Source organism: Erithacus rubecula (genome assembly GCF_903797595.1).
Source record: "Erithacus rubecula genome assembly, chromosome: 5".
Classification (NCBI taxonomy): domain Eukaryota; kingdom Metazoa; phylum Chordata; class Aves; order Passeriformes; family Muscicapidae; genus Erithacus; species Erithacus rubecula.
Window position 1 is genome coordinate 33,366,276 of NC_136687.1, and position 17,182 is coordinate 33,383,457.

Sequence of the window (17,182 nt, forward strand, 5' to 3'; positions counted from 1 at the left end):
TGTGCTGAGTATGCTACTCTGTGAAATGTTCTTTTTATAGTCATTTGATCTAATACATATCTGTATGGGTGTTTATTAGTATACCCATTTTCTATAGCACTGTCTGGGGTGAAAAAGCTCTGTTGGATGATCACAATGCTGTGCTTATGTCATGGTCTGTGTCCAGTTTTGAAAGAGGATGTGAACAGCTATCTGGTTTTGTTCTTTAAATATGCTTATTGACCTACTGTTGAGGTCTAAAGTATCCATGTGGAGAACCTAGCTATAATATTTAGAAACCCATATGTAGAAATGTATTATTTGGCATCCCCCTCAATTATACTGGCATTCATGTTCAGTTCTTCATTAATCCATCAACCAGGAGCTTCTTTTCAGAGTTAAACCTTACCAAATGAGCAGCAGTGTCCTTTGGGAATATGGACAACTAATTTCAATCTCAAGATATAAAAAGCATAATTTTCTTAGTCTTAGGAATCAAAATGATTGGAAGTCTTCAAATTTTTAGAGGAATTATATTGACAGTGTTAACTAATTTTACTCTGGAAAGTTTTACTTATTTTCAAAATAAAACCAGTAAGAATCATGAAATATATCCTGTCAGACTGAAGGTTTTAAATTACAGATGATACTTACAATAGCTCCAGATAATAGTCTGGAAGTATATTAAGACTGGTATTCTGAATCAGAGACACTGTTAATCATTTTTTATTATCTTTCTCCTCTTGATCGATATAGCGTATATGAAATATATATTTGAATACTGATATGAGCAGGTTGCCTCTTATCTCTTGTGTTTTAAGTCTGAATGTCATATGAAGTGGTGAAGCATCTCAGTGAAGGAATTTCTTAACTGAATGAGGTTTTCACAAAGAGGTTAATTTTCTGAATGCAATAATGATGTTCATGTTTATTAGTATGAAACATAATGAGGCTATATGCAAGGAGGTTGTCTTCTTACTCTTCTCTTCAATAAAATTTCTGTTTCTAGACATGTTAGAATATAGAAGAATGCAGAAAGAAATGAAAATAAATTAAGGTCATCAAGGAAAAGATGTCCATTATTCTTCTGTCGAATGTAACATCCAGACCTGAGCACAGAAAGTAGTAAGAGACTTTTTCTATCAGGTGAAGCCCTGTAGTGAAATTTCTTTAGGCTTGTATGACCATGCTGCTATCTCTTGACAGCTGTCTATTTTAAACTGGAAGTTTGTTCCTCTAGTAGAATGTAATTTCCTTAGGAAAAATAATTATTGGAAATTAGTAGAACTATATAAATCCCATCAATGGGTAAGAAGCAATATTCTGCTAGTGTTACATTTTGCCTTCTACTTTCTTCCTTCCTCTTTAAATATTCCATTTCCCCACTAATTCTGATAATTTTCATGTCATTAAGCATTTCTCCTTTCCCTGGACACTTGTATGAGTGTCTGCTATGAGTTAAATTCAAGGCCATGTGCTCTTGGTTTATTATTCTGTAAGTATCTCATGAAGATGTAGATATGAAATAGACATCCCAGAGCAGACATTTAGAGACATTTTGGAAGTCTTAAAACTTACCAATGCCTCCTTCAACATCCCTCTTCTGGGATATTCCAAAGATGAAATATGGTGTGCCATTATTTTATAGTTACATTTTTATTTTGAATACAAAATATAAATTGTACAGTACTCTAAATAGAAAATTGGAGCACCAGTTTTAATCTTTCTCTGTGTGTTTTCCAGATTTCTATAATCTGCTGCCTAATTTAGAGAGAATATTTACTATCTGTGCATTTACATTAGTGTTTTGGTGAGTTTAGGGGTGAACTTTTAAAATGCACGTCCCACTTTTCCTCGCCTGCTGTATTTTGGTTTGCATCATGGAATATTCTCTAAGAATATAAATTATTTTTATAATTTATGTTTTCATAAGTGTTTTTATATATGCATTATATTTTTTCATGTAATGAAACCAGAACATGCTTTCCAGGAGTGAACTGCACACCACTCCAACTCCTGAAGAGCAGTCTGACTGCAGGACCTGACTGGCATTAGTCCAGGGTGAATTCCCTTGAAGCACAAAGAACACTTATTGCTTCACTCCCCATATCCATCACAACTTCCTCCTGCAGTTGTAGGCAAAATAGCTGAAGTAATCTGAGCTGGCTTTTGATTTTTCTTGCTTGGTTATTGAGGTAGCAGCATTATCAACCTAAATAATTTTGTGCTTTTAAATTATGTATTCATAATCAAGTTTATTATGCTGTCATGATCAAGACATCACTGCACCACAACATTATAATTATTATGTAGTTGAAAATCGATATGATTGAAGGATGGAATGGTAAACTGCTTTGAAGGCCATACAAAACTGGGAGTAAAAGTCAGGTGTTTGTCATGCTGTTTAAAGCTGTAAGTGCTCAGCTACGTTTCATAATATCATAATGGACACCAGGGGATCCCTTAATGTCATCAGCTTCCAATTATTCTCTTGATTAACTGTTTATTTAGTCTCATTATGCAGTTGGATGTTCTGTCTTGCCTTGCCATTTACAATTGGCATGGTTGTCCAATGATCACTTGCACCAATAATCTCATTTCACATTAAAAGGGAATTTTAGGCAGTCGAATGTAGTTCTCACTAACATAGCTCTTTTCTGTGCTAGAAATATTTCCAGAAACAGAAGCTTGAGTAGTTTCTCCTACAGTTTTAAAGCACTTTATGTATCATTGATGATAAATGCCTTTTCCAGTACACTGAAGAAAGAAAGCCTCTCTGGTTGCTGCTTAAAAAGTCACATAGAGTTGGCATTTTCTGCATTGGTTTGTTACTCTGTGTAAGAATTGCAGAGCTTTACTGTTCTTTGGCTTTAGGATTAACATCTATTCATAATTTAATCTTCAAAGGTCTTTGAAACAGATCTAAAGAAACATTGAGGGGGCAGATTTATGTTTCAACCTTGTTAATCAAGTGGTGTTAAATATGAAACAAGCTTACATGAAATCTCTTTCACATTCTCTTTGTTGCTCACTCTCACACATGCTGTGTGGATGACCAGTTAATAGCACCTGAAGCTAAGCAGGGTCCTGTGAAGAAGGAACTTTGGCACTTACACAATTTGGAGGAATTGCTGTTTAACAGGAGGAGCTGTCAGTATCTTCATAACAATAACATTTACAGAGAATAATAGATTATTGTAGGGGTGAGGTTAAAACTTAAAGACATTTTTTGTCAATGCTATGCTTTGCTTCATCAATGGCAGTGATTTCATCTTAACCTTTGGCATGTAGTAGGCTTTTTAGGAAGTTAAAAATCCTGTCATTAAAATTAAGGTGTGTGTGAACCTGATATGAAAATGGCCACAGTGGGAAGCAGATAAAGGATTCATTTAGTTCAATGTCTCGTATATTTGTGCCAAAAGCAGTCTGCCTTGGAAGTAGCATAAGAAATGGCAAAAACTTTTCCCAAAATATTCCTCTACTCCCCAGTAATTTGCAGCTCAGGGATCTCACATGCATGAATCTTTGTGATTCAGATTATCCTTGTTATTTTGTTGGATTCCTTTCTCCCTCTACAACAGCCTGCTACAAGTTTCCACAACTGAAATACACGTTGTGCAATATACCTTTGTTGGTCCTACTTTCTTTGCAGTTCTGTCAGTTTTATTGAACAACTTGTGTCTTCTTGACCTTTTTAGATCTCTCAAGATTGTGCCATATTTATTATATCTTCTCCCAGTTGTCTCTTTCTGACCTTTTTTCTTTTTGGTTCCTGTTATATCTGAAAAAAGTTTGTATGCTTGTTTCAAAGAAAAAGATAATTTGGTTTCATCAGTGACCTATATATTCCACTGTTGCCAACATTGCTGATAAAGGTGTTGGTCACCTCAAATACTTAGGGCTATGAGAAATGCAACTTAGAAGCAATTTGCCAGGTAAAATATTTGCCAGATCCTCTTTGAAATATGAAGATTTGTTAAATACTTATGTAAGAAAAGGTTTTGAAGAGAAAGAATAGCAGAGGAGACATACACAGGGGATCTGTTTTAAAGGAAATGTACCTCTCTTAAAAAGCTGTCTAAAAGAATAATTCCTAGAAAGATGGAAGATGCTTAGATCCTATGGTGTTTGCAGCACTTCTATATATATAGGCCTTCTTAGTGTCATGATTTTTAAATGACCTATTAGATCTGGGAACTCAAACAACTGATATATTTTTTTTCAATTATTCCAGAAAATGGAGCCCTTGAAACGTGAATTAAAAGGGGGGAGAAAAGGAGGGAAATGTGTTGAGTTATAAATAATTAACTAGGTATTTAATTTATGTATATTTATCTTCATACATGATAGTTATTCTGATGCAAGCCAGATTTGAACAGATTGTTATGCAAATGGTGAAAAAAAAACAACCAAAAAACCAACAATAACCCTCCCCAAGCCCCTCCCTAAAGAAAACCCTTAACAAAACCCAACCAGCCAAAGAAAACAACTTCATTTTTGTGGCTCAGAAGGCAGAACTTAATCAATGTATTTAGCTAGCATAAAATAAAGGGATGAGCTATTTATCATTTATATGTTAATAGGAATTTTCAGCCATAATAGTTTTTATTTTTAAGTTTTAGTCACTTCTCCCAGAAGGATGAGAAGTTAAACCTGCAGAGAAAAATTGGAATTGTGTTCAGTTTTCACTTTTAGTAAAATAATGGAAGCCTTAAAATGATATATTACTCTGTAGACTAAAGTACAAAAATGCTAATTTATTGCTAGACTGCAGCATGCAATTTGCATTCCAAATCAGTCTGCAGAGCTCCCCAAATTGGTAGGTCCCCTAACAGTGTATTTAACCTGGGTTTTTCCAGAGCAAATTCCTAGCAGTGTATGTGTTTGTATGTGCTTCCTTGTGTTCATATCCACAGTGCTTCACCATTTTTAGATCCGGTTATTTTAAAAGAGATTTGAAGAAAGCTAATTAGAGATACGAGGAATCAAAAAAAGAATTGATGCAAGAACTGTTTTAAACCTCTGAATTGCCTCTAAATTCCTGTTTATTGTGACAATGAGAGTGTGTACAGTGCATAAAATTTGCAGATTAATGTCGTGTGTTAAACTGTGCTTGTGTGTGCAAACACATACACATACACATAAAATTGTATTTCTATAAAGATAATTTTTAGAATACTGTAAGGGCAATAATGTATATTTGTTTCTAGTTCCTAATGATACAGATATATAAGAAGGGAAGTGAAGAGTCATATTATTCTTAAATGTGCTGATACAGGAGGAGGGGGAGAGGCGGGGGGAGAGAGAGAGAGAGAGAGAGAGAGAGAGAAAGACAAGTAATACAGCATAAAGAACCCACAGGCATTTGGGCTTTCCCACTTCAGTAGCAAATAGGGGGAATTATGGGTTGGTGGTCTGCTTCCCCTTAGGAAGACACTCCTCCATCTGTTTTCAGTACAGCCTGTTTTCAATTTAAACACAGATTTCAATACAAACCTCAATTTCTTTACTCCATTTTATATGCAAAGTGGGGCTTATGAATCGGTGTCATTGCCATAAGGGCTCAGACCAAATTTCCCCCCAAAATTCACAGGCTATTCATTTGAATACCTGCTTACAGTGGTACACAATGGGCAGCTTTGAGAAGAAAAATTGATAATCTTCACGGAAGAGTAATTTGAATGAAATTACACTTGACAGCCTGTCTCCAAGCAAACAAGGAGAGTGAGGGAGCCTTAGCTAAGCTCTGAGGACTTGCCTAAGCCTCTGCTGTTGGAGCTTCCCAGGGAAAAAAAATCCACACTTTTTCCTACATCTGACTGAAGCTTTTGATTAATTCTCGGTAGCTGTTTCTAGTGAAGAAAGGTAGCCATGGAAGAGAATATGGAAGAGGGACAAACACAGAAAGGTATTGTGTTAAAATCGCTTTTTCTTTGCATGCAGATAATTATTTTGCTGTTTCTTATCTGCCTTAGCAGCATGATGTAAGGTTGGGGAATATCCGTATGTGGCAGATGGGGAAAAACATATTATTTTCATATAATTTATTTAATTTTTCTCTCTGCAGTAGCACATAGCATTACTACAGTGACTGCCAGCTGATATCTAGTATAAAAAGAATCTAGATAGCAAATTTTGCATCTATACTAATAATGTTGCAAGCATTTAATGCAGCCTGCTTTCCAGACTAGTCTTTGTTAATGTTCATTTATTTCACATTTTCACGCTTGTCTAGCTGGGTCAAGGGAGTCTAGTGTGAACTATGAGAGAGCTACTCACACAATATTTGGAGCTGGTTGCAGTTGGATTTCTAACAATGTATCCAGTATTTACACCTTGAATGAGAATCCAGACTGAACAAAGACATGGGGTGTATTTTGTATGTATTAGGCAGTATTGAAATTTCCTTCTGCCTTTTTGCCACTTTGGTTTTGTAATGTGTTGCAGCAGACTTGCTATCATTCAAATATTTGCATGGCACAGATTTGCATTTTGCAGAAATTAATTTTGCAGGCTGCAGCTGAAATTGCTTTAGCAAGATGTACACAGCATGTTCAGAGCATTTCTGTTCCATGGCTTCTGGTTGAAAACAACTGAATGTCGTGGGATATGTTAGCACTTAAAGATCCAATTTAAAGTGATTGTGGACAATTAATTAATGTGTGGATCTTAGGGAGACACAGTGCTTTCAATCTTTTCACTTAAGTGTTATTCTATACAAGCGACATAACAGTAGTGAAAGGAACCAAGGCTTTTTTCATTTTTTTTTTTACTGCAAGCACAAAGGTTAATCCTGGTGAATATTTGCTATGTTAAATTTATATTCTTTTGATTTTATATATTTTGAATTCACTTCAATTTTTGAGGAGGACATAGGAAGTTGCCAAATAATTTAGCATAGATTGCCCGCAAAAACATATTTTTCTGCACTGATGCCATATTCTATTTTTCTGCTCCCTGATCAATCTGCTTCCTACATGTAAATGTGCTTTCTCATTATAAGTGACCCATTTAGACAGAATGCAGCTTTGAATTGTTTATGGTCTTCACTTGATCTAGAAGCACAGTATATAGTCATGAGAACATTAAAAGAGGATATAATGTTTCATGTGTACATATTTCTGTTTATAGATAAATAGATTAGTATCTGATTACAGCAGTTTCTTCAGTTGAATTTTATTATTTGTAAATGAAAGAATAGGAAAGTACAGGACAGATCAGTTTTTCTGTTTTGGTTTGGTTTGGTGTGGTTTTTTTTTCCTGAAGGTAAAATCAATACTTTCACTGTATGATTCAAATTGTTTAGGGTGCTTTACACTTAGTAATTGAAGACACGCTTTTAAAAAAATCCTGAAATGCATTCTTTTGCTTCTTAAAACAAGTAAATTGAACTGTTTGACTGAGGAAGCAAAATACGTCATTGTTATCAAATGATGTTGCCTGAAGAAACAGTGTGAAATTCAAAACCTTTAAATCCTTATGACAGGTAAAAAATAGAGAAAAAAGTGAATAATTTTTGTATATTGAAAGCATTTGTTATTGATAAACTGTGTCCTCATTGTTTATATGATAAGCAGTTGAATGACCAATAGCCACTCAAAATGGTGTGATTAATAGTGTGATTACAACAGCTAACACTACTTACCCCCCACCCCCATTTAAAATGCCATGTGTTCAACCTTTTTTCTCTTTAGTGGTACCCAGCTGTCATCACAGACAGTGACACAAGAATGTTAAGAGCTCACAAATCATATGTATTTTTCCTTATTGGTGTGAAAGGGGATGCTGGTTACTTTCTGTGACCATACCTGTGAACTTGTCATTTCAAGGTGTCGTGTTCCCTTCTTGTGTTATGACAACTTTTAGAATGTATTTAGAGTTTCAAGAAAATTTGCAATTCAGGAGTCAAATTAAAAAATATTTTCAGCTTTGAATTTTCAGAGGTGCTTGATTGCATGATGGGGAAGTGTAGGGATGATTATGAAATCGTGGATCTCCTTAAGTTTTGCACTTTGCACTTGAAAATTATTGACCAGTGCTAGTATGACATAACTCTCTTTCATAGTTTCTAGGGTTTTTTTGCTTTCATTTAGTGTGATCTGTCTACTGTGTGTTTAATTAATATCCACAGGATAGTTCCAGGTCATCCAGACGAATTTTGCTAATTGTGGTGTTTCAGAAACAGTAATGGTAATATATATATTCTATTTTTCATCCTCCTGCCATGTCGAATGAAAATGTTTCTTTCTTTTTCTTTTCTGATTTATACAAAATCAATGGGAGTATAAATTGTCACCTCTTATCAGCTCCTGTGCTTTTCACAGCAGATGCTTTGAACCTCCCACTGAACAGCATTACGTCTTGCTAGCAGCCATGATGGAAGTGAATAACTTCATATTGATGCATTTCAAAAATCCAATCAAGATAGCTTTAGAAGATTTGGAAGCCTTTTTATTTTTGAGAATGTTATGAAATAAGATATAAGTTAGTGAAAGCACAATTCTTATCACGGTGGTTCTAAATAATGACCTCCTGCTAGTCTCCCATCATTCTAATATTTAGCACTGATGATTTCTTTACGTCTCTCTCTTGGAAAATTATAAGCAGAGAAATACATTCCATTTTTTTTTCTCTGAAAGTAATGAATTACCAGAAACTCACTTCAAAGTAAGGGATATCTCCTCCCCTCCTCATTTGCTTTCTACTGACCACAGAAAGTGTGTTTTTGTACTGGCATCTCCACCCTAATATGGTAAAATGAGATAAGGCTGTTGTTCAGCAGCTTTCATGTTTAATGCTGTAAACATTGCAGCCAGGAATTATTTCTATTCATCTTTTAAAGTACTGGAAATCTTGTTGTGCCTCCTCCACCCCCTTTTTTTCCCCCTAGATATCACATTTCCTTTGCTAAGAAGTCAGAACAGGCTCGGGAGAAGGTTTCAAAGGTGTTTGCAATGCTATCTCTAGCTGTCCAAGAACTGAAAGTGTGTAAGAAGAAGTCTGTCTCAAATGCTAAGTAAATTAACACTAAAATATATTCTAAAAAGGCAAAAAGTCATAACATCTTAGAAATATTAACTTCTCCATAATTTCTGTAAAACTACATTCTAGTAGTAATCTAGACATCTAACATTGTAACACATTTGATTGCAAATTGGCTGTCTGGAAAACCCAGGATAACTAAACTGAGTTTATTTTTCAAACAATATCAGGTCCTCTAAGAAGTAGAAATTTCACTGATGTCTTTAGTGATGCATGCTAATTTTGAAAACCTCATGCATAAATTGCATGTGGCAGTGGTAGGTCTCAGCTGCCAGTGTTTGAAAGACAATGATGTCAAACTGATAGCTTTGTGATGTGGAAAGAGGTATATGACCAGCTCCTGCATTTCAGGTCTTCCCTCTGTGGCAGCACTAAGATTGCAGTGGTGCCCCCAGCCCCAGTTTTTAATTCCTGTAAGGAACTTTTCAGGGGGCAGGAACTGTAATTTTTTGCACTGTAAGGAACTTGGTACAGGGCAGTGATAGATTATTCTCACCACAATCTGTTTCAGAAAAAAAAGAGAAATGTTCTGGAGCACAGTAAATCATACTTATACCATTTGCACTAAATGGAAGATGAATTTGTCTTTTTTAATGATTCATCCATCACTTCATTTTGCAATTTGAATTCCTACATAAAATAAACTCTTGGGAATGAATGGAGCATCATGTGTTTGTACAGCACCACTTGAGGAAGAAACCAATTTTACTTAAGATCTCTTGCCTGTAGTATATCTAACATGTTAAGGTTTCACCAGTAGGATAGCAAAAAAAAAAAAAAAAAGTAGTATTATTGTGACTAGGAATGATTGAATGCTAGAAAATAATGTTTGATTTTCATTTGCAATGTAAGTGGATCTGCAGCCTATTCTCAGAGTTTTTCATTTGTTGTCACAGCATACCAGTAAAGGAGAGCTAAGATGCTATCAGTAAAATGTACCCACAGCCTTTGATTCTTCAGCCATGAGAGAGCAAATTGTTTCCTCTTCAGTACTTTTTGGAAAATGGCAGACTGACTCAGTAGGATAGTATAGAGTAGATTAAAATTATGTGTTTTATTTCATATTAAGAAATACCAACAGCCAAACAGTCCAAACACTACTGACATCCTTTCTAAGTTAGTCTTCTCAATCTTATTTGCCTCTTTTGACTGTTGTTTCAAAGTTGGTTAAAATAAGAGTGAGGAAATCCCAGTATTTTGCACTTTGATTTTGTTTGATGACAATACTTGGAAATAAAGCAAAGGAGTTATGTTTTGTTCTTTAGTATAAATGCCACACTAAGAGCCATGCTTGTGTCTTCAGTTAGATCTTTTTTATGTTAGTATTCAAAAGTAACTTGGAAATAGTTTTTAAATTTGGCCTTATGAGTAGGAAGTAGCAGACATTTGCTGGCTGATATTCTTCATACCAAATCTGGATTTGTAGTGCTTGATTCTTACAGAAAATATAGTGGGCAGAGGTCAATCTTTATTTACTTTGGGAATATATTTTCAACTTAGAAAACTTAGTTCCCAAGCTTGTGTTCAGCCTGTATTTCTTCAAGTTGCTTCAGAATAGAATGGTCTTAATCTCCATCATGTTTATTGCTTCCCGTTCTTAAAGGTGTATGTGTTATAACTAGAGCGTCACATAAAATACTCACTTAAAAAAGTAAATAAATTTCCCTCGTAGTCAACACTAAATATGGAAATAAATTTTAGCATCTGGCAAACTATCTCACAGTATTTCCTGCTTAATACCCCTTAGTAGTTAATCAATATGCTTTATTAAAAAAAATGTAATAACAGTCAATATGAATTTGAAGTTAATTGTTCTAAGAGTGTAAGATTTATTCTCCTTTATGTAGTAACTACAGACTACCTTACTTAATATTCTTACATAAGCAGCACTGTCTTGTAGAGCTGTAATTTGAATATGTTATTATTCAATACATTAGGCTTTTATTCATAGATAATGATGTAAATAAATTTAGTCTTGCTTGCTTATTTAATCTTTAACATTGAAATGTCTCTGTTAATAGTAGAAAACTTTGTATTTCTTAAAGGCTTAACATTATACTAGTCCTAGGCATGAAAATCCAGCATTAATAGGACTTAATTATAATTTTATATACACTCTTTCAGGGCAAAAAAACATTCCAGCTGCCCCAAGGCAGATGGAATCCTCAATTCAATGTGTGAAAATTTAAGTCTTCATGGTTATTTTGACATTTGGATGTCAATTTCATAAATAAGCTATATTAAAAAGATTTTTCATAGGAGATGCAAATGCTTAGGAAAAAAGTGTTGAATGTATTTTAAATTATTGATTTACACTAATTAGTGAAAAAATACTGTATCAAAATAGCAATATACACTTAATTTTTTTTTTTTCAACATTTTGTGAAAGTAAAGGCTCACCTTTGGGGAAAAGGGGCTACTCTGATTTGCCAATTGCTTTAAAAAAATACAAAACTAGGAAGGACAATGCAATACTGTAGATATAGCAAAATTAAATTTGATTCAGCTGAGTGCTTAGGTTCCTTATGGAGGATTGAGAGATTGTTTCTCCTAATATCCAAATTGTTTTCATTTTAGATTGTGACTGTGCATTCGTTTCTGATAAGTACCTTGAACAGTTTGGCAATGTGACTTTGTAACCTGTTTTAAGTGGCCTGCCACTGCACTAAAATTCAACATGGAAGAATGGAGGAAATGCTGCTGGCATCACATGACAATGATGCTTCTTTCTTGATAAAATACTTTTTACCTTTAAATTCTTCCCATATACATAGGTGAGAGTATGTTATTTCCTCCTAGTAGCTTTATATGGAGGTCTGAGTAGAAAATTATAAAAACAATCCCTTGTTTTTGGGCTGTTCTGCTTTAGATTGTAGATGCTGTGAATGATCTCATAAGGCCCATGAAGAATATGGGCAACAGATAGCCACTAAAAAACAATGCAAAAAAGGCAAGGGTGAATATTGATCTCATATGAAATACTTTGTTAATATTGTCTTTTGCAATTCTATTTCAGAAGAATTTTCTGCCAATTCAAGTGACTGAAATGCAAAATTCCTGCTAATGTCTTATCACATGGCTGATTTCTGAGATGGGTAGCAAGTCCCACATTGATGTGCTGTCACAATTTTTTTCATGTAGGAGTGGGGCCTTAGAGAGGCTTCAGTTCCACTCTGCAAGAAATGAGGAGTAAGTCTTTTCATTTTCTCAGCTGCAGAGGGATCAAGCTCAGAGCATCAAAATTGAGAGGGTCAAAGATATACACCAAGTAGGAATTAACAAAACTAGGAACTATTGTGTATGTGTGATCTAGGGCATTATGAGCACTGACACCAAACAATGACTTGCATATTCTATTAGCTTGCTCGTGCTAATTCTTATGCTTCAATGCATTATTCTCCAGAAGGCTAATTTTTATCTTTTATTTTTTGTCCCCTCTACAGTTTTCATCTCCATCTTACTAGTTATCATGTAGGAGTTCAGCACTCCTTCCAAAATTTATCCTTCAGCCATCTGGAACAGCATTTTTTTCCAAATAACAGTTGCTGAAATACAACTACTAAATGCAAGCATTACTCTTCTTTTTACACTTATAATGCCCCTGACATTAGCACTTGAACAGTTTCTGAGGACTTTTTATTTGGTTCACATAGTGAAAATTTTGTTTTTCTTCCCCAGTAGTGATAACAATGCAATTATACAGCAAAGGATTATCACAATAAGTTTAGATTCAATTTTTACAAAGTTCAGTCTTTTTAATAGTGGCATGAGGGGAACAGTGCATTTGCTGAGGTTCTGATATAAAACTAGACCAACAAAAATGGTATATGAGATTTGCAGAAAGGTACTACTGCCAGAATTTAAAAAACTAAAGGCAAAAATATTTTTTCCCCTCACTTGTCAGTATCTTCCTATTTGTACCCTAAGACTGCACTTTTATAAAATTCCTCTGGAAAAAAACCCAAAAAACCCAAAAAAACGTTTTTTGATTGTTGTCCTGCTTTTCATTATTTTCTGAGGAAGCGCTTTGTTTTTTTTTTTTTAACGCCTGGAAGACATGGAAATTAAATTCTGGAACATTTTTAAATTTCTTCTAGGAACATGTAATAGAAGATGACAAGAGCTGCATGTTTATTAATTAAGTCATAGCTGGTCACATCCTACCTCTCAGGTTGCAGAAGAATGATTTTATACAGGCAAAATTGGACATTAAGGAGGGTTTTGAAGGAAGAGAGTTTAGTAGCATAGCTAAGTGATTAGGCAGGGATTGCTCTGCACCAAGGCACAATAAGAAAAAAGTAGAGATGATTGATGATTGTGCTGGTAGAGGTTCAAGAGAGGCAATATGACGAAAAGAAGAAAGGAATAAGCAGTAGAATTTGAATTACCCTTGCAGGGCTTCAGAAGTCTGAAATTGATATGAAAACAGGGGAATCACATGATCTTTTATGTTGAAACAAATCTCTGAGGTCCTCAGGACCATCCATACACCTAGTGCTGCCAAGTCTACCACTAAACTATGTTGGAAGACAATATTAGAGTTGAAAGAACATTTGAGTTTTACATAAGAAGTAAATAGAAGCATACATTTAAATAATCTTTTTAGAATGGTGAACATTTAATTTAAGCACATTCCCCCCCCCCCCCCCCCAAGTGAAACAGCATATGTATTAATTGCTACTAGTAATACCATAAAATTGCTATGGTAATATTGTAACTGTGGGCATTTTCTAACTATTTGAGGCTTTAGGTGAGGAAAGAGGGAAAGCATGTCTGGTTTTATCTTAAAGTGACCAGAGGTAGGAAAGGTTCTGTTAGTTGGAAAAGGGAAGTTTATCACTTCACATTGGTGGAAAAGTGTTGTCACAATTGACCTGTTGGCCTAGTTTCTCTGGTGAAGGAAGCTGGTATTGCACCCCCTTGCTTAGCAAGGTGATGTAGCCAGTGTGGGAGGCTCCACAGTGTAGTGGCACCCTCTGCTACTGGTGAATCAGCTTCCCTTTCTTTGTGTTCTTCATGAAAGACTCCCACCCCCTGCTTTCCCACCAAATCATCTCTTACTCTATTAAGACACATGCAATAGTAAGCACCTGGCATAACTTTGAATCAATTAAAAAAATTGAATTTAAAAATTGCATTTAGAAAACAACCATAGGAAGGGCTTGGGGTATATCTTTGCAGCTCTCAAGTGAGGATGCTTGACCATAGCTAGGAATTTGGGTTTGGGTATTTTTTAGCAGGGGTAGATCCTGAGGTTCTGATGTCATAGTTTTGATTGGTCCTGAAGGGTGACATGAGGAAATCTATCCAAACTAAGTACTGATCCCTATGCTTGGATCAGAGCACAAAGCTCTGACTCCCATCTCTCCAGAAGAAAGCTAATACATACACCCTGCTGTGTTCTACTTCCATCTGCCACGTTGTTTGCTCCCAGCCTCTTTTACCACTTTATGACTCATCTCACACCAAACAACCTTCAAAAGATTTTCAGCTCTGAGACAGGGAAAGTTACTGTCAGTGCCGTGAACGCCTCGGGAGTGTTTGTGAGCTATTTATGTAACAGTGAAGTCATTCAGTTGAGGATTGCTTTCCTTGTTGGTGACTGGCAATAGACAAGGTAATTTTATCTTAACCTGTCCAGTAAATGAATACTTGCCTTTTGCCAGTTACATACCACAGTGTGTCTTAGCTCATATGCACTAAGTGATATATATTCAGCAACTCCTTGCTCTTTACTGGTCTGCTTGTTCTGTGACTTCTGTGATGAAAATTTATTTCCAGCTGCTTTTTTTTCTGCATAATTTATCTACCATATTCATGACACAACCTGGAGTTGGGATCTGTTCTCTGTGGTGCCTACATTTGATTTGCTCCCTTTCCAAAGGAGGAGGTGGGGAATGACTGAGATGAACGTGCTGCTGCCACTTGGACCAGATAAATGCTCCTGTGCCCTACCTGAGTACAGAGTTAAACAAGCCAGGCAGCTGCAGTAGGAGAGAATGAAGTAGCTGCTACTGGGAGCAGTGAGCCCAAGTACAGCCACTCTAGCTGCTGTCCATTGTGAAAAACTCTAATTGATGTCCGTGAAATTATTTTTATTTTTACTGATAATGATGATAATAGTAAAATAAAAAATATTTTGAAATCTGCATACAGTGGGAAAGAATTTATAAACTCTAAAAGGATGGAAGTTTTCAAAAATGTTATAACCAATAAGGAACTTGTATTTGAATTTTTGGGGGATAGTGGATTGATAAGTCATTTTAAATAGTAACTCAATATGCATAACTGAGGATGAAAGTAAATGTCTGAAATTGCCCTGAGAAAGGGACCATTGACTATTACTCACTCTGTTGGTCGTGAAGGTATTCAATTAAATTATTGAACGTTGCATTATTGATTTTTAAACTGAGTAGCTTTAGTGTGAAATGCTTCCTGCTTGAAATGGTTTGTCTTTGTTCATGACTTGTTGATAAACCAGTTCTGTAAAGAAAAGGAATTTACATTTCTGGCTGATTGATACAAATACGGTGATTTACTTTATTGTGAATTAGTCTGAGTATATTAGATAAATGAAATGCTTTTTCTGTTTGTCGTGGTGTTTCAATATAGCAGCACAATTATCTTCAGAGAATTTCTCAGCCTTCTAATTTTTTACTGGGATGCTGGCCACTACTTCTGACCAATGTACACTTTTAGCATTATTCATAAACATAACCATGATTTCCCCTACCTTTTCCTCTTAGTAGCAGATTGCAGTTTCTTTGAGATACCTGCAGGTTCTCTCTGCAGTTCTCATGGTAGTTAGGTATCTAGGTATCAATGGCTGAACTGGATTAAAATGAGTGTCTTGTTCTCCAGGTGTTCATAATCAGCTTGACATCTACTCCTCTGAGTCACAAAACTATGTTTGCTACATAATACTTTCATTTTGCTGGAAAATTCATAGTTCTGATAGAGCTCTGATAGGACCTCTTCTATTCACACTGCCTACTAATGCTTTAGAAAATACTAAGATTTGCTTGTAAGTGTATATATGGCCCTTGCTTACTTCTAAAAATTATAGATATCAGTATTTTGAAAATCTGAAAAATCAACTAACAAAGTTCTGACCTTGCAAATGACATCTTTGATGTCATGTACTTTAGTAATCCCATTGGTTTCATACCAGTATAAACAAAAAGGAAGCCCACGAATGTCTAAGATTAAGACCTAACAATGCCATGGAGTAATTTGCATGTTGCTGTCAGGTTTTTGGCAGGATATCTGTGAGAAGACATGATGATGCAATTTAAAAGGGTTTGAGAGGCAACTGGAGGGAAAGTGAATGGACTTTGTTTATCAGCTGAGGGGGTTTTTCTGTTTGTATCACATGGTATTACAGTGATTAATATGCTTTGGGTCTCCTGTGGCTGTCTGCAGTTTCTAAAAATATTATTCTTCTTAGATGCTTTTTAAAAAAAGTTTTTATTTGTAGTTTTCTTTAGAATTAGTAGAATTTGGATTTACTCCCAGGAAGGATATACTAGACTTTCTAGTGGTATGGAACAATTTTGCTAGTGTGTCCTGTCCACATACTTAAGCCAAGATAATTGTCAAATTTGCTGTGCAGATGGAATTTTTCCCAAGGCTGGCTACTAGTGACCTTCTTTTTACCTTTTTTTTCTGCAACATGGTCATGCTCTGCTTTCTAAGATTATCTGGGAGTTTATTTTCTTTAAATTATTGCTTCTAGTGCAAGGCTAACATTGGTGTTTTCCTTCTTGCTGCCCTCTTATAACAAACTATAGATGATCTTTGAAAGTAAGTCTGAACCAGCATGTTGGTTATTTGCCCGTATTTTTGGGCTAGACTAGAGAAGATTTAATAAATCCTTCTGAACTGAGCATCTATTACTAGGTTTTCTTTTCTTAGAAGGTTCTGGACTCAGACAATTTCTAGTCTGAGCACTATGCATTTTTTTCTGAGTTTTTTACCACATGAACTATACTGTTAAAATTTTTAAAGGGAAAAAAAGATACTATTTTCAGCTACATGTAGAATTTGTGTATCTTCTATTTTTATGATACCTATTAATATAGATAAAATTAATAAAAAGTATGCACATAACTGACTATCCTAAAAATTCAGTAAAACATGTATGCTTCAACCACACCCATGA

General features: G+C 35.2%; 1 protein-coding gene across 1 annotated transcript in view; it reads left to right on the top strand.

Moving 5' to 3' along the window:
• Positions 1 to 5,305: 5,305 nt before the first annotated feature.
• Positions 5,306 to 17,182, top strand: part of GPM6A (glycoprotein M6A) — a 109,856-nt gene continuing 97,979 nt past the window's right edge. The window contains exon 1 of the mRNA XM_079305706.1: positions 5,306 to 5,887. Coding sequence (XP_079161832.1) covers positions 5,851 to 5,887 — 37 coding nt within the window. The 5' untranslated portion in view covers positions 5,306 to 5,850. The remainder of the gene's footprint in view (positions 5,888 to 17,182) is intronic.